Source organism: Diaporthe batatas (assembly GCF_019321695.1).
Source record: "Diaporthe batatas strain CRI 302-4 chromosome Unknown Contig00013, whole genome shotgun sequence".
In the NCBI taxonomy this organism is placed as follows: domain Eukaryota; kingdom Fungi; phylum Ascomycota; class Sordariomycetes; order Diaporthales; family Diaporthaceae; genus Diaporthe; species Diaporthe batatas.
This window is the reverse complement of record NW_025408560.1, coordinates 1,817,255-1,843,223: the sequence shown is the minus strand read 5'-3', so window position 1 is coordinate 1,843,223 and position 25,969 is coordinate 1,817,255. Positions and strand designations below refer to the sequence as shown.

At 43.4% G+C, this 25,969-nt stretch overlaps 6 protein-coding genes across 6 annotated transcripts; 4 read left to right on the top strand and 2 right to left on the bottom strand.

The window, feature by feature from the left end:
* Positions 1-373: 373 nt before the first annotated feature.
* On the top strand, positions 374-1,251 carry KVR01_010376 (uncharacterized protein; the record flags this gene model as incomplete). The annotated part of the gene is made up of 2 exons (XM_044784970.1): positions 374-905; positions 968-1,251. 2 exons carry the CDS (start codon positions 374-376, stop codon positions 1,249-1,251), a joined length of 816 nt encoding a protein of 271 aa, XP_044640535.1.
* An 8,163-nt stretch (positions 1,252-9,414) lies between these two features.
* On the top strand, positions 9,415-10,519 carry KVR01_010341 (uncharacterized protein; the record flags this gene model as incomplete). The annotated part of the gene is made up of 4 exons (XM_044789532.1): positions 9,415-9,520; positions 9,608-9,696; positions 9,759-10,329; positions 10,383-10,519. The coding sequence occupies 4 exons, from the start codon at positions 9,415-9,417 to the stop codon at positions 10,517-10,519; spliced, it is 903 nt and encodes a 300-aa protein (XP_044640500.1).
* A 1,807-nt stretch (positions 10,520-12,326) lies between these two features.
* Positions 12,327-13,414, top strand: KVR01_010169 (uncharacterized protein; the record flags this gene model as incomplete). Its single annotated transcript, XM_044786189.1, has 2 exons — positions 12,327-12,373; positions 12,478-13,414. 2 exons carry the CDS (start codon positions 12,327-12,329, stop codon positions 13,412-13,414), a joined length of 984 nt encoding a protein of 327 aa, XP_044640328.1.
* Positions 13,415-14,219: 805 nt separating this feature from the next.
* On the bottom strand, positions 14,220-15,978 carry KVR01_010318 (phosphatidylinositol N-acetylglucosaminyltransferase GPI19). Its single transcript, XM_044786402.1, has 2 exons — positions 14,490-15,978; positions 14,220-14,435 (listed from the first exon to the last, which is right to left on the bottom strand). The coding sequence occupies exon 1, from the start codon at positions 15,914-15,916 to the stop codon at positions 15,029-15,031; it is 888 nt and encodes a 295-aa protein (XP_044640477.1). The 5' UTR covers positions 15,917-15,978; the 3' UTR covers positions 14,220-14,435; positions 14,490-15,028.
* A 641-nt stretch (positions 15,979-16,619) lies between these two features.
* KVR01_010619 (uncharacterized protein) lies at positions 16,620-20,790 on the top strand (the record flags this gene model as incomplete). Its single annotated transcript, XM_044781444.1, has 6 exons — positions 16,620-16,667; positions 18,109-18,819; positions 18,897-19,071; positions 19,208-19,349; positions 19,487-19,867; positions 20,013-20,790. The coding sequence occupies 6 exons, from the start codon at positions 16,620-16,622 to the stop codon at positions 20,788-20,790; spliced, it is 2,235 nt and encodes a 744-aa protein (XP_044640778.1).
* Positions 20,576-22,820, bottom strand: KVR01_010704 (uncharacterized protein). The gene is made up of 4 exons (XM_044784368.1): positions 22,461-22,820; positions 22,112-22,137; positions 21,563-21,705; positions 20,576-21,413 (listed from the first exon to the last, which is right to left on the bottom strand). The coding sequence occupies exons 1-4, from the start codon at positions 22,496-22,498 to the stop codon at positions 21,075-21,077; spliced, it is 546 nt and encodes a 181-aa protein (XP_044640863.1). The 5' UTR covers positions 22,499-22,820; the 3' UTR covers positions 20,576-21,074.
* Positions 22,821-25,969: the final 3,149 nt, after the last annotated feature.

Here is a 25,969-nt window from a genome sequence, read left to right as displayed (position 1 = left end):
GAAATTATGCGCTTACATGAACAGTATGGGCACTTCGTACGCATTGCACCAAACGAAATTAGCGTGAGCCATCCGGCTGGCCCAAAGCTTATACTGCAAGGACTTCTGCGTAAGGTAAGTCATGCTGGGCTCGAGTAGTCATATTTACACAAGTACAAATCCCACTGGGTCAGAGTCCCTGTCATCATCTCGACCAAGAGTTTTGTACTCTTCATCATCTGAGACTTTCATGTCAGAAGAATTTACACATTCAAACTTGTCATCGTCCTCCAGACCAGATACTGATCTACAACAGGGAAGTTGGTATCGAGTATTTGCCATACCGGACTATCGCTTTGCCACTCCACAGTCGACTCTCGAACCTAGGGAGAAGATGGAGCGGTCTAGATTGTTCGCGTCTGGCTACTCACTTTCACACCTTCTTCGCTCCGAAGAATACTACGACGTGAACATAGGCCACCTTCTAGGTTGGTTGAACAAGTTCTCAGAGACGAAAGAGCCAATGCACCTTGACAAGTACTTTTCGTACACCGCGTTTGACAATGCAGGCGAGGCAATCTTCTCACGCTCCTTCGGGTTCATCAAAGAAGGCGAAGATGTTGGCGGCTCTATCGCCAACACTCGGAGTCTGGCGCGACACATGGGCATTGCCGGTTACTACGTATGGATTCTGCGTCTTCTAGTTGCGAATCCTATCATCACGTCTTCGAAACTGCTGCCCATGGGACACATGTTCAATGTTGCGATGGAAACTCTGCGTCAGAGAAAGACAGATCCAGACGCCCGTTTTGATATCATTGCCCACTGGTTGCGGACCCATCAAGAATCCCCCGACCTTCTCAGCTACCGAGAGGTTGAGGCACAAACGACCACGACCCTAGCCGCTGGCTCGGATACTTTGTCGTGTAAGTCAGGATATCCCACCTCTGAATTGAACTTCTCGGCAATTCAAGCTCATTTTCATTAGGCGTCCTCCAAACCTTTGTCTACTTCATGAGTAAAAACCAGAACTCATGGCAACGTGCCAAGGATGAAGTGAAGACAGCCATGAGGGAAGGCCACTGCCTGGATCAAGTCATCAGTTATGACGATGCTCGAAAGCTGCCGTTCCTGGAGGCATGCATTTATGAATCTCTGAGAATGTTTGGGCCTGGTCCATTCCAGCTTCCGCGGGTAGCGCCCAAAGACGGGATTACTATCGGCTCAAAGTACTTCCCGGCAGGAACCGTCTTGTCGATTAATCCGCAGTAAGAAGAGTACCAAATGGTCCCCTTGTTCCAGAATTTACGCGTTTTCAGAAAGCTGTTACGCCGTGGATACTGACTGTGAGACTAGAGTGATGCAGCAGAGCAAAGAGTGCTGGGGCCCAGATGTTAAGGTCTTCAGGCCCGAGAGATGGTTACCAGATGGAATTTATACCATGTATAATTACTGGCTCGTGGTAGGCCGCTTACCCATTCAAACTTCATGGTACAATTGATTTTACTAATCCAGTTACAGTTTGGCTTGGGTTACAACAGATGCCCGGGGGAACACTTGGCTAAGATTGAGATCTTCAAGATATGTGCTACCATCGTGCGTGATTACAACATACGTCTAGTGAACCCGGAGAGACCCTGGGAATGGAAGGCTTATTTCACCGTTGTTCCTCACTCCTGGCCTGTGTACGTTGAGAGAGGATAGGGTTGGACGTGTGGAGCAGGCCGGCACGACTAGCAGCTCTGTCCCTTTCTTGCTTCCTCTTTTTCAATTACCATCTACTGGTCTTCAAGAACAGAGAGCTTGGGGTGAAGAGCCATATAGACAATCAGAAGACCTCTGTTCAAGAGGCACTGACAACGACTGAAACGAGTCTCGAGGACTCAGAAACCAGAAGCATCCGTTCTAATCTTCGCGCCATGTATGTCCCCAGACCACGACGGACGCGCTAGCGAGACGACAGTATTCCAAGGCGCCTGAGGAGGGGAAGAAGTCCGCCTCGTGGGGCCCGTTTTTGTTCCAAGGTCCGACGATGCCACCGGGTGCGATGGGCTGGGTCATCTTGTGGCAAGTGCGATATCCCCAGCGTGCCCAAGGGGGAGATCGTGATTTTCAAACAGACCAAAGATTTCAAGAGGCCTTTTCCGTCAAGGAAGTGATGGCGAGCACCCATGGGGCGCTGAATCGAGTCTGGGGGGCGGGGGCGTTGTGACAACGAAAGTATCCAGAAATGCAATGGTTCATGCAGGAGAATATCAGTAGAGAACTGGTAGTCCATCGCATTGTTTTGAATTTGGCGGTGACGCACAGAGATGAGTACCAAGATAATGTGACCAAAGTGCTAGGACCTCAGTGCCGAAGGGATGACTGCACAAATCTGGACTTAGGAGGACAGGGGGAGTATTAGTAGTGTTATCTAGCACTAATAAGTATTAATAAGAGTACATTCCATACTATATATTAGTAGGTACTAGAGATAGTTACTATAACGTTTATTTACCTATTTAACTATCTAAGTATTATCCCTTTAAAACTAACTTTAAATATACTTAATATAAATAGTAGTCTTATAATATAAATAATTATTTAATTTTTTAATATTTTTTTATAATTAAATAAACTTATAAAAAAAAGGGTTATTAAAAAAAAGTAATTATAGAGAGAAAAAGTAATTATAGAAAGAAGAAGTAATTATAAAAAGAAGAAATATTTATAAAGAAGCTTTTATACCTTCTTTTATATAAAAGGTAAAGAAATACTTCCTCTCTTTCCTTCTTTCTTTCTTTCTTTTAACTTTAACTTTAATTTTAATATTAAATTCTTTACCTTCTTCTTTTAATTTAATTAATTAAATAATTATATTTAAAAATATAAACTTAATAATTTAAATTTAAATTAATTAAAAGTTTAAAATTTAAAATTATTTAATAAAAAGTTTTTAATTAATTATTATATTTAAATAAAAATTTAAATTTAATAATTTAAAAAATTATTAAAAAAGGTTCTTTTAATAAATTAATTTTTATAATTATTTTTAATTTAAAATACTTTTAAAATTATTAAAAATATTTATAAATATAATAAATTATATTATTATAATTTTATATTAAAAATATTATAAAATTAATTTTAAAAATAAAAAAATAATATAATAATTAAAAATAAAAGAAAATATAAATAATTATAATAATTATTTTTAATATTTATTAATATATAATAAAGTTTTATTATTATATTTAATTATTTAAAACTTTAAACTTTATATTATAATTAATAATAAATTTAATAATTAATAATTAAATTTAAAGAAATTAAATTTAATATTATTTAATTAATATTTATTTTTATATATAATAAATAATTTTAATTATATTATATATTTTTATTATATAATTATTTATTAGTTTTTAAAACTTTATATATAAAATCTTTAATAATTTTATATATATTTTATAATATTTTATAAAAGTTTTAAATATTCTTTTATTTTATTATATTCTTTTATATTATTTAAAATTAATAATTATTAATAATAAAATATAAATTTAAAATAAATTTATTAAATATAATTTTATTTTTATAAATTTTATTTAAATTCTTTTAAAATAAATTTAATATTTTATTATAAAAGTTTTAAAATAATATATTATAAATTATTTTTAATTTTAAATATTTTAAAATTATTAATTATATATTTAAATAAAATTATAATATTTATTTAATAATAATTTTATTAATATATATATATATATATATATTTAAAATTAAATTTTAATTAAATCTTTTAATATAATTTATTTATATTATAATTAATTTTAAAATTTAATTTTATTATATAATTATTTTATAATATTTTAATTAATATTATTATTAAATTAAAATTTTTAAATTTTATTTATATATTATAAAATTAAAATTATAAATATTTATTATATTATAATTATTATTATTAATATTATATTTTAAAATATTAAATTTTAAATATTTTCTATTATATAAAAATATTATATATTTTTAAAGATATTTAAAATAAAAATAAAAATAAATAAAAATAAATATTTATATATTTATTTTTAAATATTTTTAAATATAAAATTAAAAGATTTATAATTATAATTTTTAATTAATTTTTATTTAATTATTTTATTATATTATAATTTAATTTAACTTTTAATTTAATTTAATTTATTTTAAATATTTATTTAATATTTTTAAATAAATTAAATTAAAATTAAATTCTTTAATTTTAATTTTAAAATAATTATAAATTTTAATTTATTTTAAATTAAATTTATAATATTTTAAATCTTTTAAAAATATATTAATTATTTTAAATAATAATATTTTTAAAAATAAAAGTTTATTTTATATAATTTTAAATAAAAATATAAAACTTATTTTTTTAATATAAAGTTAAAAGATTTATAATTATAATTTTTAATTTATTTTTATTTTAATTAATTCTTTTATTATAATTTAATTTAATTTAATTTAAACTTTTTTAAATTATATAAATATCTTTATTTTTATAAATATAAATATTAAATTAAAACCTTTAAATTTAAATTTAAAATTTTTATAAATTTTAATTTTTTAAATTAAACTTATAATTTCTTAATTTCTTTAAAATATATTAATTATTTTAATTATTAATAATTTTTTAAAATAAAGATTTATTTTTATATAATTATAAATTTAATTATTAATAATTATTTTTTTATTTATAAATTATTAAAATTATAAACTTAAAATAATAATAAAATATAATTATTTTATTTAATTATTTTTAATTTAATAAATATAATAAATTAAATAATTATTTTAAATAATTTTATTTATAATATAATAAAATTAATAAATAAATATTTATTTATAAAGTAGAGTTAAAACTTATATATATCTTTTAAAGGAATAATAGTTTTATTTTTATTTATTTTAATTAATTTATATTTATTTAAATTATATAATAAATTTAATATTTATATATAATATTTATTAATATTAAATTAATTTATAATTTATAATATTTTAATTTTTAATAAATTAATAATATTAATTTAAATTAATATAACTTAATATATTAATATAAAATATTATAAATAATTATAAAGTTATTATAAAAGTTTTATATAATAAATTTAATTAAATTAATTTTAAAAATATATTATATTTTATTTTTTAAACTTTAATTATTTATTTTAATTTAATAATAAAATTAAAAATATAAATAATTTATAAAATTTATTTAAAATATTTAATTAATAAATTATATTTTTAATATTTATATTATTATTTTATTTTAAAATTAAAATTTTTATAAATTTATATTTAAATAAATTAATATATTATATTTTAATAATATTATTATTATTATAAATAAATAAATTTTAATTTTATATTTTTATATTATTATATTAATAAAATTATTTTTAATTTTAATTAAAATAATATATATTAATAATTTAAAATAAATTATTAAAATTTAATATATTAAATATTAATATTTTAAAATATTTAATATTATAATTTTATATTAATAATTAAATTTATTTTATAAAAATAATTTTTAAATTAAATATTTAAAATTAATAATATTATAAAATAAAATAATTATAATTAATAAATTATATTAAAAATTTATAATTAATTTTTAAAATTTAATTACTTTTATATAATTTAATTTAATTAATAAAATTATTTTATATATATATATATATATAATAATTTATATTAATAAATATAATAATAATATAATTTATAAATATATTTTATTAAAATATTTTTAATATAATTAAAAATTAATTTATTTAATATAATTATTTTTAAAATATATAAATAAATAAAATATTATAATTAATTTATATTTATTTTTATATAAAGTTTAAAATTTATAATTATAATTATTTAATTAATCTTTTATTATAATTTAATATAATTTTTAATTTAATTTAAATTTTTAAATTATATAAAACTTTTATTTTTATAAAATATAAACTTTAAATTAAAACTTTTAAATTTAAAATTAAAATTTTTAAAAGTTTTAATTTTTTAAAATAAATTTATAATTCTTTAATTTTTAAAAATATATTAATTATTTTAAATATTAATAATTTTTAAAAATAAAAATATCTTTTATATAATTATAAATTTAATTATTAATAATTATTTTATTTATAATAAAATTATTAAAATTATAAATTTAAATATTATATATAATAATAAAATATAATTATTTTATTTAATTATTTTTAATTTAATTAAATATTTATTTAAATAAAATTAAAATTTTTAAAAAAATTTATTTTTTATTTTAATTAATTTAAAAATTTAAATTATATAATAATTTTATATATAATATTTAATAATCCTTTTAAATATAAAACTAAATAATTTATAATTATAATTTTATAATTAATTTTTATTTAATTATATTATATTATTATAACTTTATTTAACTTTATTTAAATCTTTTTAAATTTTCTAACTTTAATATTTTTAAAAATTAAGACTTTATATTCTTTAATTTTAAATTTAAAATATTTATAAATTTTAATATATTTTAAATTAAATTTATAATTTTTAATTTCTTTAAAATATATTAATTATTTTTAATATTAATAACTTTTTTAAAATAAAATCTATTTTATATAATTATAAATTTAATTATTAATAATTATTTTTATAAAACTATTAAAATTATAAATTTAAATAATAAAGTATAATTACTTTATTTAATTATTTTTAATTTTAATTAAATAATTATTTTAAATAATTTTATATATTTTTAAGTTTATTAAATAAGTATTTACTTAAATAAAGTTAAAATCTATATATATTCTATAAGAAAATCTATATTTATAATTAGAGAAATAATAACTTTATCTTTATTTATTTTAATTAATTTATATTTAAATTATATAATAATATTATATATAATATTTAATAATATTAAAATTAAATAATTTATAGTTTATAATAATTTTAATTTTTAATAAACTAAATATAATTTAATATATTAATATAAAAGTATTTTTAATAATAAATAATATTATAAATAATTATAAAATTATTATAAAAATTCTATATAATAAACTTAATTAAATTAATTTTAAAAATATATTATATTTTATTTCTTTAAAACTTTAATTATTTATTTTAATTTAATAATAAAATTAAAAATATAAATAATTTATAATATTTAATAATATTAAATTAATTTATAATTTATAATAATTTTAATTTAATAATAAATAATATTATAAATATAAATTATAAAATTATTATAAAATATTTTATATAATAAATTTAATTAAATTAATTTTAAAAATTATATTATATTTTATATTTTAAAACTTTAATTATTTATTTTAATTTAATAATAAAATTAAAATATTAATAATTTATAATTAATTTATATTATTTATTTAAAATAAATATTATATATATATATTAATTAAATAAAAATAAAAATAATATAATTTATAATTAATTTTAATTAAATAATTACTTTAAATTATTATATTTTATATATTATAATATTTATTTATATATAAATAAATATAATAATAATATATATATATATTAAATAATAAAATAATATATTAATATAAATATAATAATTAATTTTATTTTATTTTTATTTATTTCTTTATTATTTTATTTTATTATTATAATATATTATTTTTAAAATTAATATAATTTTATTTTTATATTAATACTTTTAAATAAAATAAAACTTTATATATTTCTTTTATTATTATAATAATATTTATAATAAACTTTTAAAATTTATATATATTAAAAATAAAATATATAATATATTATTATAAAACTATTTTATATTTTTAAATAATTTATTATTTATTAATATTTTTATAATTAATAATATTAATTAAAATTATATAAATTAATTTTAATATTTATTATTTTAAATTAATTTATAAAATATTTAACTTTTAATAAATTATTATATTATTTTATAAAATATAAAAAATTTTTATAAATTTTATAAATTTTAATATTATTATTTTTAATATTATTATTTTTAATATTATTATTTTTAATATTATTATTTTTAATATTATTATTTTTAATATTATTATTTTTAATATTATTATTTTTAATATTATTATTTTTATAATTATTATTTTTATAATTTTTAAAAAATATTAAAAGAATTTAAAAGTTTTAAAATTTAAAATTAATATAAAATTTAAAATAAATTTATATTTAAAATATTAAAAATTAAGATTATTTTATTTAAATATATAGTTTTATATAAACTCTATTTATAAAACTTTATATTAAGTAAGTATATAGAAATTATTAAATAGGTAGAGGTTAGAGTTAGGTAGAGAGATATTAGCTTATATTTATATTAGCTCTAGCTTACTAGAGATAGTTCATAGTCTCTAATAAGTAGTATAGAACGAGTTACACTGCAGCCAAGCCTAGTATAGCCACTTAAAAAGGGCCTTTTTAAGCCTTTCCACTTATATACCTTGCTATCTAATCACCACCTCTAGAGGAATGCAAACATGCAGCAGCAGCATTATATCTAGTTCAAGAGGGATTTGATCACACTAACGCTTTTTATGGATATATCTGTGTAATTCTTTAAAGCAATCCCCTTTCTAGCTTAATAAGTCGGAACGCTACTTATGACTTTCTAGTCTGATGAGGTAGAAACGTTGAATCTGGCTCATCCTGATATGTGATCATGTATAGGAAAACAACGGTCTACAGGCAGCATGAGCGATACACGGACGGACCAGGCAGAAGTCGCCCATTTGTCAGGCTCAACCGGAGTCGAATAGAGTCGTACGAAATTCAACCCCTATCTGGGCGTGTCGTGATGACCTGGTCAAAAGTGAGCTTGGTGCGAGGCGCCTGGTTTGCACTCTCTGCTGACCAATTTTCCCATGTCCCCCTAGCCGCGGTGGAATCAGCATCGCGTCGGACTTGGTCGCGAATTAAAGCCTATCAGGGGTCAGGCGGAAGGGTAGCCAAGGGAGTTGGTTGGGTGAGCTATGCACGTCAGTAAATTGCGACACTTGCTGGATCAGGATTTCCGCCGCGGGGAACCTCGTCCTGGGTAGCAACCAACAGGTGCATTTGAGTCACACATAAATAGCAAGCTCATGTGCAGATATAGACACAGCTCATTCCGTTAGCTGATTACCTTCTCCAGATCCCATAAGAGACGTGACCTACTTTGTACCTTTTCATTGGCCTCGCCAGTTATACCCACTCACTCGCTCCAGGGCTGCGGCCAGCCCCATTCACACATCGCCCTACTGCTCCACTTGAAACCTGGGCTCGTTCGACTGTGCGATTAAGGTCTTCCTTTCAGTAAGCCCACTGTAGCTTTAGAAAAACAAGGCTTCACTGTCAATCCGAGCCTTTCTATCGTGACGGCGCGAGCATAGTACCAACATGGCCGATGCTCCAGATCCTCTGTGGGACGGAACGCCACACTGGGAGCAGGAACCCGAAGTCGCAGAGAAGTATATTCTTTACCTGGACAAGAATGTAAGAAAAGGTCAGTGAGAGTCAGAATCGCTGGTCTATGTTGCCAAAAGCTCAAATAGAGAACATCCAGCGCTCCCGAAGGGATCTGTTTTCCAAGCTATAATTCCGCATGGCGCTTCCTACTGGACACGAACGGCCCAAATAAAAACAGAAAATGATGACAACCAGGTGTCGTACTTTCTCAAGGTTAGTTGTTTCATTGTCTGAGAGATATAGGGGTGTCCGCTACTAGCCATCCACAACCACAGGTTTCGATCGGCGATCCTGGCAAGGGAATGATGCATGGTGAATACGTGTCCATGACAAGGCTGCACGACACCATGCCGGAGTTCACTCCAACGCCGATATCATGGGGAACCTATGACTCAGACAAGAACATCCATTTCTTCCTCTGCTCCTTTCACAGGCTGCACGACGGGCTGTGCTCACTAGAGACCTTCCCGAAACTGCTTGCTGAGCTTCATACCAAGGGTATATCACCCAACGGTAAATTCGGTTTCCCTGTAGCAACGTACCAGGGACGCCTCCCACAGGACCCGACTGAGACCGACACCTGGGAGGAGTGTTTTGCCAACAACGTCAGGATCATGTTCGACCACGAGCTCGCCGCGCAGGGCCCAGATGAAGAGATCGCTCAGCTCCGAGACAAGGTCATGACCAAGGTCATCCCTCGCCTCTTGCGCCCCATGGAGGTGGCAGGCAGGAAAGTCGTACCACGGCTTGTCCACGGCGACCTTTGGGAAGGGAATGCGGGGACAGATCTGGAGACAGGGCTGCCTATGATATTTGACGCTTGCAGCTCTTATGCGCACAACGAGTGTGAGTCGAACGGCACTGGTCGCATTGATGCGGTTACTGACATTTCATATAAGACGAGATGGCCCCATGGCGGCCAGTGCGGCAGAAAATGGGCAGGCCGTACGTCAATGCTTACAAGAAACACTTTCTGATGTCAGAGCCTACCGAGGACTTTGATGGACGAAACCTCCTTTACGCTATGTTAGTGTGATTTAATGCAATTTCTGCTAATACTAAGTGTGAAGGCACAGGACTGACCTGTCATAGGAGATTCAATATCTGCTCGTCAGCATTATATCCCGGAAACCTCAACTACAGAAACGTGTCAGTTCTCCGATGTTGCTGATGTATTGTATTGTACTGCGCTCACCATTTCTGATAGGCTGAGGCTTGACATGCGCGAGCTTGTGGAACGGTATGGTGAGGGTTATGAGGCCTGGGCAGCAAGAGCCGGGGTTGAAGAAAGTGACCACTGAGTCGTACCGCGTCCTCCATCCCTTTTGTCACCTAATCTTGCGTTTTCAAAGATCTGAAGGATCTCCTTAGTCATTGTGCCGCCATTGAATGATTCACTGTCGAGTCTGATTCTTTTTTCCATGCCCGAGGGTACTCGAGCGGCCCAGCCGTTGCCCACATGTGCATACACGGATCGTTCGGATTATAGTCTTTTGCCGACTTTCTTCATGCTTCGTGTTCCGGGCCGGTGTATCTCGGACTCTTGCATGGACCCGAGCATGTGTAGAGCTTTGCGGATTGAGCGATTACTATGAACCTTCGATCTGGCCCCATCAAGGAGCCACAGCTCGCCTTGTCACTTACTCGTGCAAGACCAATCATTTTCACCACTCATTACGGCTTTTACTACCCTAGGGTAGCCTCGTGATGCTATGTAACTCCTTCGGTAATCCCTCCCGTGGATACCATGTGATCTTGAAGGTCTGGATCCTCCATCGATAGAGGAGTGGGTCTGAATTACTTGATATGCTTGGCAGATTGAGCGTCCATGGGTTTTCTTATGGAGACATTGAATTGGAACGGTGCCGAGATCATGTGTTCGGTTCAAAGGGACTATTTACATTGTCTTAGTCTCACTTTTACTTTAAGAAATATACTTCGTTGCACTGCACATCTGTGAAAATTGACCGCATGCAATGTTGGCTGGAAGACATGCTTGTTGTGGCTGGCGGCCCAAACTTTGATTGCTGTCGACCGGTTATGGCCGTATTTTTGTTAGCCGCTCTCGAGTATCCACCTACAGACTCATACCTGTCAGGGGCAATCCAACCCTTTGGCAAATTGGATCAGCTACATTTTCCTTTGGGTGCTGGGCAGTTCGCAGAAATTCAGGCCTCCTTGAGTCATGGAGACAGACCAGTACAAGTTGCCAACCTCAAGTGATACCTAGGTCGTGATTCAGCGGAGCGGGTCATGGACCGTTCTGACATAGCTTCAATCACCCGAAGTTATCTCAAGCTGGATTGGTCAGTTGAAAATCCTCCAACGTGAATTGACTAGAGAAGACGTATCTCTCGAAGCATTTAGCCGATATTAACAAGGTCTGAAGATAGAAGACAAGGATAAAGCTTTGGCTGGGTTACAACATCCTCTGCTGACCCCTGTGGCCTCTTGAGGGTGTAACCATTTTACTATATAAGACTATGTGGGGATTAGACCCTCTTCAAAAGTCCTTGGAACTGTATGCTGTTCTGGGTTGTTATTCCTGACAATGAGCCTCAGTGGACCAGGGCCAGGCACGGCCAACTATACGCTGGCCATTTCCTACAATCATTCCAATTTTTAAGACAAGTTTGGGTTTTTTGAAGTGAGTGAACCTATGTCCCTGTAGTTGAATGCGTAGATAATGTGTCCTATGATGTCCCATCTCTACGCACTTATGCACGTGGGCATTACATTAACTCGATTCGTGATAATAGAGTAAGCTTGGTACTGGTTCCATCTACGATGTAGATCCTACGGGTGGGTACGTTCAGTACCAAAACCGCACTGAGGCCGAGAAAATGGGGCTAGTTTCTCTTCAGAGTGAGGAGATTTACATAGGCGTCGAGTGAGTATGTGCCCACGCACAACTTCGAATTGGCTACAGTCGACTCCCCTCTCACATGTGTACCGCATCGAATACTGGTAGTCACTGACGCACCACTTAAAAAGTACGGCAGGCACATACGATCCAGGATCTTATGGTCGCAAGTCAGTCAGGCTGCAAAGCTGGGACGCCTTCAACCACGGCCTCTTCGTGGCAAATTTCACTCACCTCCCCGCACCGACCTGCGGCGCATGGCCCGCCTTTTGGACCTTTGGCTGGCCATGGCCGGACCTGGGCGAGTTCGACATCATGGAGAACTGGAACTCGCGCGGCTTCAACCGCAACACCGCCATGATAAACGGCAGCCAGGCCACCTGCGAGATCAAGGCGCCCGACATGTCAAGCGAGATCGAGTCGTACAACTGCGACGCCCATGCGCCGGGGCAGTACTGGTACCAGGGCTGCTCGAGCAACAACTTCAACGACACGGCCTTTGGCTCGCCGGCCGGGGGCGTCTACGTGCTCGAGTGGACGGGCGGCCATGCCAAGATCTGGAGCTGGTCGCATGCCGAGGTCCCGCAGGATCTGGTCCGAGGCCAGCCAGACCCGACAGCCTGGGGCATGCCGTCGTATGCCATCGTAGGCTGCGACATGGACAGCGGGTGGCGAGACCAGAGGATCGTGCTGAACATCGGCTTCTGCGGCGTGGCTGGCCAGGACGGGACGCAGCCCTACACCAAGAACCACTGGGGCCAGTGTGCGGAATCGACGGGATACGGCTCGTGCACGTCCTATGTCGCGGGGAGTCCAGAGGACTTTGTCAACTCGCACTTCTTGGTCAAGGACATTGTTGTGTATCGAGACGCCTCGGCCGATGCGGAAGTGGTGTCAGAGAATCACTACGGTGGCTCCGCCGCGCCTTCAGCCCCGGGAAGTCCCGTTACGCAAACGACACCACTGCCAGTGCCGGGGAAGAATAGCTCTGCTGATAACAACTCGCGTACTGGTTGGGCAGCTATTCTCACACTATGTATCTCTGGCTTTATTACCATGGCATTTTAGTATACTTTGACTCGAGTCGGGCCAACACAAAGCTGTAGTCTTCGACAAGTGATTGTCACAGTACACATGTCTTGCGTTCAGGTAGGCAATTTATTTTGATTTGCACTCTAGATTCTGTGAGTGCCTAGGTAGTCTGGAATGTCCCAGCTCTAGCCCATTGCCTTAACTAGGCGCGCATTAAAGATGACTGACAATAATTGCAGCATTCCCCGCAGTCCTCGGCTGCCCTGGCTTGGTTATAACGTATGCTTGTACGCACACACTCATAGAGCTACGGCTCGACAACCATGAATCAGTACACAGATTGATTCAACCAGAGTGCAGCTGCAATCAGAAACAGGCCAGAAATTTGTAGTGCTAGATAACCACTACACCAGCGTGGCGCATTGCCTTCCGCTCCTTGTGCAACCTCGCAGCCACCTTGACACCAAAGTCACTCTCAAGGATTTGCCTGACATCTTCCAACGGGAGGCCCTTGACCTGTGGGTGTGCAAACACCACAAAGACCTGGCCGAAGAAATAGATTGCGGCGTAGGAGCCAAATGCGTCGCTGGGCAAAGAACTTGAAACCCTCATCATCGACATGAACGTCGATGCAATAATGACTCTGAGTATGCAGCCACCGTATCCATCGTGGTGCCTAGGGCACGCATCTCGATGGGCAAGAGTCCCGTGCCGACCCAGCCGATGGTAGCCACGCCGCTGGCGAAGAAGGCGACGTAGACGATGATCGTCACAAGGGTCAGGCCGCCGGCCCTGTTGACGCTGTCGAATTGGCAAGACTTGCGATGATCATTGCCACAGAGCCGACTCCCAGACCAATAACGAACCGTCCGCCAGCCATTTGCTAGACGCAAAAGCAGCAGCCTGGGTCACCGAGCCGATCAGGGCGCCCTCCAATGATGTGACCAACTCCAATGATGTGACCAACTCCTGCCCGCTCGACGATGGTTCATGGCCGAAGTCGCTCCGGACTGTGAACAGTACTGCCGAGATGACGCCCGTGTCATCCATAGCCCGGCTTGGTTTTGTCAGTTGGGGCTTCTTCTGGGTAGCGTTACTGAGGATCACTGACCAAAGAGGAACTCGCCTGTCGCTACTGCAAATGTGCTGAGCCACACGGCCGTGGAGATGTTGGTGTTCTCAATGGAGTCGTCGTAATTTGCGATTCTGTCGTCCAACCTGTCGAGCTTGTCGACGTGCGACACCCCGTCTTCAAACTCTCCGTCTGCCTTGACAGCCTCCGGATGCTTGGCATCCACTTGACAAGACTCGATGGTCACGAATATCTCGGTGGATACAGAACGAAGGCATATCAGCGGCGGATACTCTTTACGATTCGGCCTACAACTGTGTGCTGTCCCCGAAGCGGACTCGCGGCCTACAGACGCGCGGGCATGACAATGCCAGCGATACGAGCAAGAGTGGGTGCGAGTGTTCTTAAGAACGACTGCCAGGAAACGTAACCCTCCGCGTGAAGTACATTAGCGTGAGGTGGCGGGGCCAAGTCCGCCCGGAACGACAGATGCCAGCATGTGCCTTCTCGGGTGCCATGGGTCACGGCGCACGGTGTCGCAAAGAACTCTCACAATGACACGCTTGGTACATTATGCCTCAATTCACATTGAAAACGGAGTCGTCCTCGCCCCTGGAGCCGCCGTAGAGGATCTCACAGACGCCTGCCAGGGGCACATCCATCACGGCGTCCGTCCCCTGGTTCCAGCACTCCCGCCAGTCGACCTCTCTCTCCCGGGGATAGGGGTGCGTCCCGCTCGTCTTCCTCTGGTGGTGCGCCTTGCTGCTGCCGCGCAGGCCCTCCCTCTCGCGCTCGCGCTCCAGGTTCCTCCGCCTCTCCTCGCTGGTGACGATGCGGCCCCTGCCGTCGACGACGGCGATCTTTCCCGCGTCGTCGACGATGGTCTCGAGGTTGTCGAGCGGCAGGGTCAGGTACTCGGAGTTGTAGAGGGCGAGGGCGACAAAGATGTAGACCAGCAGCATGACCAGGAACGAGGGGATGGCCAGGCTCCACCAGCGGTTCGGGTAGTAGTAGATGCCCAGGACGTGCAGGAAGGGCGAGGGCAGGTACGACCACAGCAGGTAGACGAGGAATACGAGCGACGAGAAGAGGTACAGCACGAAGCCGTAGTACTCGTAGGTCGGCACCTTGGGTGACGCGCGCGGCACGGGCTCGGCGCTGTTGAGGCCCTCGTCGTCGCTGGCGTCGGGCGTGGTCGGGCGCGACGGCCGCAGGAGCGATGTTAGGGACGGGGACGGGGGCAGCGGCGTCGGGGGCCGGCCGTAGTATGGCGGGCCAAAGGAGAGCATCTGCGACTGCGTGGGCGGCGGCGGCTGTTGGGCCGGGCTGAAAGGGTCGTCCTCATCTTCGTCATCGTCGAGGAGGTCGTCCTCGACGTCGCTGGGCACTTCGTTTTCGAGGCCGCCCTCCCCGTCGGAGAAGAACGGGTCCTCCTCCTCCTCCTCCTTCCCTGAGCTCAGCGACATGGTCTGGGGTCCTGTGGTGCGCTGGCCTTGGGATGAATCCACGCCCCGAATCGCGGTTGTTGTCGCGCGCGGTGGTTGCGTACCTAAATTAAGCGCCAAGAACGGCTCGCGGTCCTAACCCTTGCGGTTGATTCAACTCTGGACCCACCCACCCTCTCACATGCTCAGTCAATCACAATGACGCCCTGTCCTACCTAGGTATCTATACCCATACATTCCATCACGGGTGGTTGGTTCCATGTCGATGTTATTAGGCTGTTGGGGTCTGTGGCACCTGTTCCCATTTTCCGTGCCATCTAAACAATCATAGCCCAAGCAGTACGATAATTCTGACGCTCGTGTCTGTGTCGACACATCGCCCTGCGCCTCTCTTGCTCCTCCTATCAACAGCTTGAATGCCAGAAGACCGAGTCTGTCTAGAGGAATTCAATTCGATGAGCGACGGCTAGTTCAAAGGATCAATTGATGACAGGGCGCAATACCGTAGCTGGGATAGGCGTAGCGTGTGGGTCCCGAGGTCGTTTGCCTGCGAGCTCAAGATGGTAATGTTTCACTTGGAGCCAACTACCAGTATATGTTGATCTTTTACAACTCCGATCACCAATATCTCTTACCAATGGATTTAATTTCTTGTTGATTTAGATCTGATGTGCGTACAGTACGGGCAAGGAACGACAGAAAATATCCCATTTCTGGCTCCACAATGGATGGCGATCTTGAATGCATAGAGCTTCAAGTTGATCACATGCGAGTGGTTTCAATCCACTCCTCGTAATCATAAGATGCAACATGTAGGTTGGAAAAAAGCCACATAGATCGAAAAAATCATGGCATTTGACCTCGGTAGGCTGCACTCAGAAAGAAGATCTCGGGTGGTGGTCGAGGCCTGCATGGCCAGTTTGGGGGTCAGCCTGGGGCCGCAGATTTAGAAATCAGTGATCACATTGACCGAGACACCCGCCGTGCCCGACTTATCCAGTCGTACATATCGGGTCCCCATGCGTCTGTATCTGTCATCAAGGCTGGCTATACGCGTAATGTGGCATTTCGCGTGATAAGGTGGCCCATCATAATGACCGTATTCCCGCGTCATGTTGTTGCTTGGCCCCAGAACCAACATTGAGAACGCGTTCGGTGGGCGAATTTGTTGCATGAACACTAGAACACTTCCGTGGTGGGTTGGTAGATATCCAGGGCTTCCCGTCCAGTCAAGCATTATGAGGTCAGGTCGGGTCGGCCACCATCAGCATGTTGAGAGAAGTCGAATGAGATCTAGGTATGGTGGGTTTTCTGTTTTGCTAAAGTTTCGACCTACCTCGTTTACTCATTCGACGACACAAATATACAAGATTGAGACTCGTTCAACTACGTACCTAGGTATCTTTGCCAGCCCGTATTCGCCACCCCAGGAAAGAATTCCGATAAGGGGGTTTGAGGACGGCAGCAAGGAGTCAAGCCAGCCGAGACGATCAGCCCGTGGCGTAACAGCGACCCATTTGTCGTAAGTTGGACTGTGATTCGCTTCTGGGATCATCTGAGCTCTGCCAGCCTTGTTCAATTTGTTTGCTTCTTGCCAGCGAACGTTGTCAATGTGAAACCCATTGAATGCTGTTTGCGCAGTGGCCGGAATTAACGCCGAAGACCCTCGAGGTATTCACGCAGCAGAACAAGTTTCTCGCAGGGGTTGTGGCGACAGTATAGCTGCCAGATGGTATTACCCCCGAGACATCCATCTGGTACCCTCCAGTGCGCAGACTGTATAGTATCCAACGCCTGGATGTCTACATAGTCTGTCCGCGTATAAGTCTCCAGCGTCAGCTATTCTGCATCCTCCCCGCGCAATCAATCAATTTACTCAGGCAAGCCAGCCCCTTTACCATGTCCGCACCACAGCGACCGATCCTGCCGAAGCCAGCACAGACGGCCAACCCCCCCGGGGTTGAGGGTGAAGGTTCCGGCCGTGACGACCCGCCTGGCGGGAAACAATGGCCGCTGCCACGGGCGAGGAAGAACGTCAAGGCAGCATGTGAGACCTGTCGCAAGTCGAAAGCCAAGTATGAAAAGCCCTCAACAGCAGATAGCGGAGCAGGCCTGCCTCCGTCTTCCAAGTCGTGTGTCGCTCTGACGCGAGGACTTTGGTTCTCCCCCTGCACAGGTGTACAGGAGAGCGCCCAGCCTGCTCGCGCTGCGAGACCCGAGGTCTGGAGTGCGTCTATCTCGCCGAACACGCCGAGACACAGTTCCAGGCCCTCAAGCGCAGGCACGACGAGTCGCAGCAGGAGAACGTGGTCTACAAGGAGCTGTACCAGCTCCTCGTCACGGTGAGCGAGGCAGAGGCCCTCGACATCCTGCAGCGCCTGCGGGCTGGGACCGACGTTGAGACGGCGGTGCGCCTCGCGCAGGAGGGCGACCTGCTCCTGCAGCTCGCGTTGAAGCCGGAGTCGCGGTCCAGGTACCAGTTTCCTTACCTACCCTTCATGCCCGGCCCCCTGCAGACCTCTGACAATCCGTATCTGGAGTCCATGCTGTACGAGGGAGCTCTCAAGGGCTTCGACCAGCCTCCGGCTCTCGACCGGCAGCAGTCAACATTAACATCAGCATCAACATCCACCGGCGAGGCAGAGACGCGGCCCGACCACAGTCAAAGCCACAGCCACATGTTCCTGAAGCCCTACCACGCCGCGGAGCTCGTGGACGACCGTCTAGCCACGGCCAGAGCCTCCAATTGGACCACGGTGACGACCGACGACAACCTGTTCAGGCGGCTCCTGCGGGCGTACCTCGCCCACGAGTATTGCGTGGCGCCTGCGTTTCAAAAGGACTACTTCCTGTACGACCTGGCCCGAGGAAAGGGTCCCTTGTGCTCGCCGCTGCTCGTGAACTCGGTCATGGCGGTAGGAAGTGTATGTAGTAGCCTCACATGCATATACACCGTGTCCCATGGGGTGACCGGACTGATGCGGAGCCATATCCGATATAGCACTGCCACCGAGACAACGCCCTGCGGTCACAGCTGTGGAACCCCGAAAATATCGGCTACAGGTTTCTGACGGAGGCGAGGCGGCTGTGGGAGCTGGAGGATCTTGAAAATGTCAAGCTGACCACGTTACAAGCGTCAATACTCTTGAGTCTGGCTTACAACAGCCATGGGATGGGTGAGTGCCAGGGCCATGTGCGAGTGCGAATCAGAACATATTGATATTGTTCATTCTTGCCGTCGTTCCTCCTCCCCACCTTCAAGCAAAGTACGCCCGCTAAAGAAAGTGCGTCGTCGCCGCCGCCGTCGTCTAGACAAGATCGGAGACATCTTCATCCGGCACGCTGTATCGATGGCCAGGAAAATGAGCCTCTTCAGGCCCGAACCACCCCACAAGAACAGCAGGACCCAAAGGGCGCTTGAGTTCACGGCGTGGGCCTTCTTCAACTTCCAAACGTGAGCGGGGCCCGAGCGAAACGGACGCGTGAAGCTGCCATAACGCATCATCAGACCCCAAACACACACATACACACACCCATACGTATCCCGCACACAGAAACATCACCGCTGACCACCGCCCTACGACAAAAAAGTGCTGCAGGATACTACTTCATGCGGCGGCCGTGGCTCAGCGACCCGCCCGAGGTGGCGCTGCCGGACCCGGACCAGGACCCGGGGTGGTACGGCGAGTTCGCGCTCGAGTACCCGTCGGCGCCGGGCCCGACCCCGATGCGCTGGCCGCACACGTTCCGGGCCATGTGCGGGCTGCGCGTCATCATGAACCAGGTCGCGCACGAGGCTTTCCGGGACGACGACGACGACCACCACAACCACCACCCGCCGCAGGCGTCGGTCGCGGGGTTGCCGCGGCACAGGGCGCTGGGGATACAGGCGCGGCTGAGGGAGTGGTACGCGGGCCTGCCTGAGCCCTTGCGGCCCAGGATGGCCGTCTTGCCGAGCCATCTGAGGCTTCAGTGAGTCTGGGATCTGGGAATAGTCCCCCACCCCCTTATTGCTAACTAGTATGCCCCGTGAACGAGGACTTCGGGACCGGCCGGCACTTCTCTTCTATGGCTTCACCACCTGAGATACATATCACCTGCTGACATGAGCCCACAGCCTCGAGCACTTCGCGATACACCTGACCCTATCCACGACAGTGATAGAAGAACAGGCAGAGATCCACTCCTCGATAGACCTGGGGCCCTCCGCCGCCGCCACCACCACCAACAATGACCCCGACAACGACGACGGCGACGACAACACCAACACCAACACCAACACCACCACCAACACCAACACCAACACCACCACCAACAAAACCACCACCGGCTCCCCCGCCGTGGTGGCCCGCACGGGCCCAGAGGCGATGCGCAACCTCGAGACGGTCGCCCGGCTGTACTACCTGCGCCACGGGTTCGAGGCCTGCGACAGCTCGCTGGCGTACTCGCTCTCCCTGCTGGCGAGCGTCTCGCTGCGCGCGCTCGGGGGCGGCAGCGGCGGCGACGGCGGGCGGCTCGCCGCGGGGGGCGGGCGGCCCGAGGTGCTGCGGTCGACGCTGGTGCTCGCCATGAAGGGCCTCCACGAGCAGGGCCGCCACACGCACGTGTGCAGGGTGCTGTTCAGGCTGCTCGCCGACCGCATGGGGCCCGCCGAGGCGGCCATCCTGGGGCGGTTTGTGGGCTCCTCGGCGGGGGAGGGGAAGGGGGCCGGGGCCGGGGCCGGGGCTGAAGCTGACGCTGACCTGGTGCTGCGCACGCGGTCGAGGTTCCCTGTGCCTGTGGTCAAGAAGGGGGAGGATCTCAACGGGGCCGTGCTGGACAACCTGGTCCAGAAGTACCGAGCTGTCACGCTGGAAAGTGGCGGCAGCAGCCTGGGTGGGCCTGGCCATGGGTAGTGAAGAGGATATTATTTTGGCGTGAGGGGAGGGATCCCGTCAAAATACGACCATGAATGGTTTCAGCCTTGGGGGGTATTTTCTTTCCAGACCACTTACTCCTGAAAGAGGCGAAGCCAGACGGACCAAGCCCTCGTCATCCGCGCAGCATGGAGACAGTGTGCTGTTCCTCGGCAACACCACCCCACAAGATGAGAGAATGATCAAAACCAATCTCAAGCACCAGAGCAATGATCTCCGTGAACCGAATGACCCCAACAGCCAGCCCTCCACCCACCATTCCCTCACATCTCCCCGCACTGCGCAATAATCACGTCCAGGTCCGGCACGTCCCTACCGCGGCGGCCAGTCTTGGTGGCCTCCATCTTGCGGACGACATCCATCCCCTCGACGACCTTCCCAAAGACGACGTGCTTGCCGTCCAGGAACGGCGTGGGCACCGTGGTGACGAAGAACTGCGAGCCGTTGGTGTTGGGCCCCGCGTTGGCCATGCTCAGCAGGCCCTCGTGCTCGTGCTTGAGCGAAAAGTTCTCGTCGGCGAAGCTCTTGGTGCCGTAGATGCACGTCGAGCCCGTGCCGTCGCCGTGCAGGAAGTCGCCCCCCTGGCACATGAACTTGGGGATCTGGACGGGGTGGTTAGCATTGCTGGATGAGTGGGGTGGCCGGACAGGGTGCCTGCAAAACGACTCTTTTTGACGTGTCTTGTAGAAACAGCAGCAGCAGCAGTAGTGATATCTGGGCTCCTTGGCCAGGACGTCGAGGAGACACTTACAATGCGGTGGAACCGTGAGCCCTTGTAGCCCTGCGGCTTGTTGTTCACCTTGTACTCGCCCGTGCACAGCTGGCGGAAGTTCTCGGCCGTCTTGGGCACGACATCCTTGAACAGCTCGAACGTGATGCGGCCGAGGGGCTCTCCTGTGTAGACACCACACTCATCAGCAAGCAAGACTGACAAGGGAGAGGTGACGGCCCGTTTTGCTCCTCCTCCTCCTCCTCATCCGCAGGCCGTCCTGGTCCATGGCACAAGGGCAGCCAGGCTGGGCAATGCCGGCTCGCGGCTCACGGCTCGCAGACAGACCAGACACGGTGGCAACACGGGTCGGCGGCGCCCAGCGATGTCCCGTCCCGTCGTCAACCAAACGGGCAGCCCCTAGGCGAGCCCCAGATGCGCAGACCGCCCGCAAGTGCCTCCTCCCCGGACAGTAGCAAGCAAGGCGTCAAGACCGTCCAGCCCACAGGGAGTCACGGCGCCGCGCCCAGCCAGAACACCGACGCCAGGCAGGATTCGAAGAGTGCGCGCGCGGGCTGGGGAAGAACTCACCACCAAGCGTGATATCAAAGAAGACCCTGCAGGCATCGCGGTGTTAGCCGTGGCGACAATAATCATAGCATCGCACTAGCAAGAGAGGGAAGGAGGGAAGGGAGGCATCAAGCAGCCTTGCAGGACAAGGCCAGCCAACCAGAAAGCAAAAAAATTCTGTCGCTCTGATCGGCGGGACGTGTGTTGGTGTGAGTGAGATGGGACACTGTGGGGGGGGGGGGCGAGCAGAGCCGATGGCATGATGCTGTGTGTGTGTGTGTGTGTGTGTGTGTGTGTGTGGCGGCCTCCTCTCTCCCCCGCTGTGTATTGCGGTGCAGTAAGTGGTCCGTGGTCTGTCTGGGAGACTCACAAAGGGTTGCCATTCTCAGGCAGCTGCGTGGGAGCCATAGCTGGCTAGCTGGCTGGCTGATCCTCTCCGGCAGGAATGAGTGATACACGGCTTGATGCCGAATGCTTGCTGCTGTATGGGATTGAATAGAATAGCGTGTCGGCAGTTCGTCGAGCCGTCTAACCTGTCCTGGCCGCGTGACGGAAACTCGTGTGTCGTCTGTGTATGTGTTTAACGTCGTGGTGGTAGTAAAGTAGTGTAGTGTAGCATGCAGCTATGTTTTGGGAATAGCATCACACCGAATGGTATGGTATGGGTTGGAAGCTGCAGCAGCTGCCGTTGGATTTGCTTGGCAAACCACCGACCTGACCCACCTTTCTCTTCCTCAGGTCGTGCTTTCCCGCCTGCAAGGCCCGGCCGGCGCCAAAGTGGGCCACCGAGACCTGGGGAGCTAAGGGGGCTGGCAGCTCGGGATCTACGGCGGGTATGCCGCATGAGTTGAGTGAGTGCCCGGTGCGATGCGAGGAATCAAAGCACCATACATACATGCACAACGGGTCTACTACACTATAGTCTACAACATTGCTAATAAACAGTAGAGGACACACACAGAAGCCCACATCCGACGAACTGTGCGCAGGAACAGACAGAGAGAGAGAGAGAAGTCAACCAACAACCTTTGTTCGTCCCTTACTAAGCCCACTTACCCACGAACAGAATCCCATCTTCGCTCTAGTTCAATCCACTCAAGTACCGCTAGCCCCTACTAACTGACCAGACCAAACGGGCAAGCCCACAGGGCGTCTGTCCAGAGTGTAAATAGACACAGGTTCAAGCCTCAGACCGCAATCTAAGGAGCCGCCAAAAGGCAAGGGGGAAAACTAACTGACCAAACCATCACTTATTATTAGTTAGTCGCCTACCTACCTACCCTACACTCAAGCTAACCCTCAGGAGAAGTCCGCCACCCGGGAGCCACGCACGGTCTCTTCGGAACGGGGGAACCGGCGTCGTCATTCTACGGGCCAGACGGTGTTTGACCAAAACAGTCCGTCTCAGGGCCAAAGTCAAAAAAAGATAAGCATACTAGTTAGAAGTGAGTGCCGGCCGGCCCGGCCGTTAATGAGACACGCGACGAACTGCAAACGATGTGCAAATGGCCTCATTTCATCCTTCCTGACCCGACTGTGTTCCACAACCAGAAAATTCCCCGGAGCTGTCTCCCATTCATACAAGCCGGGGTTGGTTACCAACTGTGGTAATTAATCAGTTTGGGCGAATCGATGCGTGATATATCTCCCACAGCTAAACCCGACCGAGCCAGTCGCATGGCCTTGCCACGGGGCAGACAGGCAGGCAGTGCGCACGAACGACTGGGGAAGTTGGACGTTAACTGTAGGCCTGTCACCAGATATTGACGAAGGATAAAAAGCTTGTTTTGGGCCTGGGGGTGACTACCCCAGGTGGTGCAAGACCACACGAGAGAACAAGCACCCAGGACACACCTGAGTAGGCTAGGCGATACCCACAATGGGTGACACCGCATCTCGAGATCTCGTGGCGGAAACCCGTTGCCGGTGCCCATGCATCCGGGACTTTCCATGAGGAATTTTCTCTTCCTCAGGTGTTACCCACGAGCCTGCCAGTCTGCTTGCCGGGACCCCGAGCTGCGTGGCTGTGCTCCGAGGTGCGGGTACTGGTTGTGGGACAAGAAGAATCTCTCTGAGACTTCATTTTCATCCTTGCTTTACTGATGCTTCTGTTCACGACATGATGATTTTTCCATTGCGTCAAGGACTGATTCGGATGCTCGGCACCCACACCCCCTCCTCCAGGGCGACGTGGACACAGAGGCTCAGATTGGGGAGGGGGTCGGCGTGGATGGGCGGAAACGGTGCACGGGTGCCGAGTGACAAGTGGTCGGGTAGCACATTCATCATCATATCATACACACACACCAACCAGCTTCGAGCCCTTCGGCTCTAGCGGATGCCACGGCCTCGCGGCTTGCACGGCTAGATAAAAGTCTTGTTCTCGCCCCGCCCGGTGGTCCCCGGGGGGGAAGAACGTATAGACGTTAAGGCGTATAGCGTGTGGTGTCAGTGACAGCGGCAGTGATAACGGTGAGCAGGTGACTGCGGCATGACAATTTGTTGTCAAGGAAGCCCAAGGTGCCAAGAGCCCATCCCGCACGACTGGTGATAGGGCTGTGTTGTTCTAGCTCTGCTGGGCTTTTCGTCCCCGCGAACCGGATGGGTCGTTCTCCAAAAAGCCCAGAAGCCCAGAACGCCCAGCTTTCTGGGGCAAACAGCACTGCCTGACTGCCAGGCCGCCACATTGGACTTGTCGCCGTCATCGCCGTCGTGGACCTGCTGCTTATGGTTGCTTCTTTCGTGGTGCTGGCCGCTGACGGGTAGGCATGGGTGGACTAATGTGTGGATTTGTGGATGCCGAAACAGGATTGCAGGCGATTTGGCCCCTCCATTGACACCCTTTGTGAAGGATGAGGAGGCTAATGGTCTGTGTTAGGCGACCCGACAGGGGGGCAGGGGGGTTGACGCTACGGCTGGGACGGTATCTCGGGCTGCATCCATCGGCTGGTGTTGATGAATCTCGCGAGTCGGAGGTGCGTATGGCAACTGTCGTGAAATGTTAATTAGAGTGACCTCCATGACTCAACTATTCTGCCTCGTGGGCCAACTGTGATTTGGAATGCACCGCGTTATTCCCGATGCACGTGTGGCATAGTGGACCGCCACGTTGTGATGTGCGAGTACACGCACCATCATTACCCTGAAGGGCAACCCAGCGCGGGGGATACACTGCAGAAGCGCTCGTGGACGTCAAGTGGACGTTGGGGGAGTGCGATTCCGGGACATGATCGACATGGCACCATGCAGACACAGCAGTGACTGCCTGACTGCTCAGCCAAAGGCCGTGCCGTCGTGGTGATTGTGCTGGTGAGATTCGATTTTGAGATGAGATAGATTAAAGCACAGGCCGTGTGAGCCAAACCCACATGCCTCAATTTCTGCAAATAACTCAGAGGATCTGCCCACCCTACACTGCTCCGTATTGGCCTCTGTCGGCCTCTGTCGCCGCAACGCACAGTCCCGTAGCCAAGGGGCGGGGCCGACGCATTTCGCATAGGAGGTTGCATTTGCTGGTCGGATGCGGGCCCCCGATGGTCGACCGACCGCAAAGGCCGCGCGCCGTGTCAGCTCGTGGCACCAACCTGATGCTCGGGGGTTATTATTGTCTGTTGTTGGTTTTTGTTATAATTATCTTTGTCGTGTTATTGAAAATGTCGCAATACCGACCCCAGAAGGAATGGGCGAGCGACAGACGCGGCTGACGAGTTGCACAGCAGCTGTGGCACTCTTGTGATGCAGTGTTGCGACGACTTTCGACCCCAGAGCGGTCTGTATTACTGGGCGCCGGGTTTTGGGTTCTGGGTGTCGAGTCTGATGTTGCGGCACACGGCTGGCGTGGACTCTGCCTCAGAAAAATGCGGCGTGTGGCGTCCCGTC

Coding starts and splice junctions, on each gene's coding strand:
- KVR01_010318 (XM_044786402.1), bottom strand. CDS start 15,916: ATGTCGCTGAGCTCAGGGAAGGAGGAGGAGGAGGAGGACCCGTTCTTC.
- KVR01_010704 (XM_044784368.1), bottom strand. CDS start 22,498: ATGGCTCCCACGCAGCTGCCTGAGAATGGCAACCCTTT. Junction 21,706..22,111: donor CTTTGATATCACGCTTGGTG/GTGAGTTCTTCC, acceptor GTGTCTACACAG/GAGAGCCCCTCGGCCGCATC. Junction 21,414..21,562: donor GCTCACGGTTCCACCGCATT/GTAAGTGTCTCC, acceptor CACCCCGTCCAG/ATCCCCAAGTTCATGTGCCA.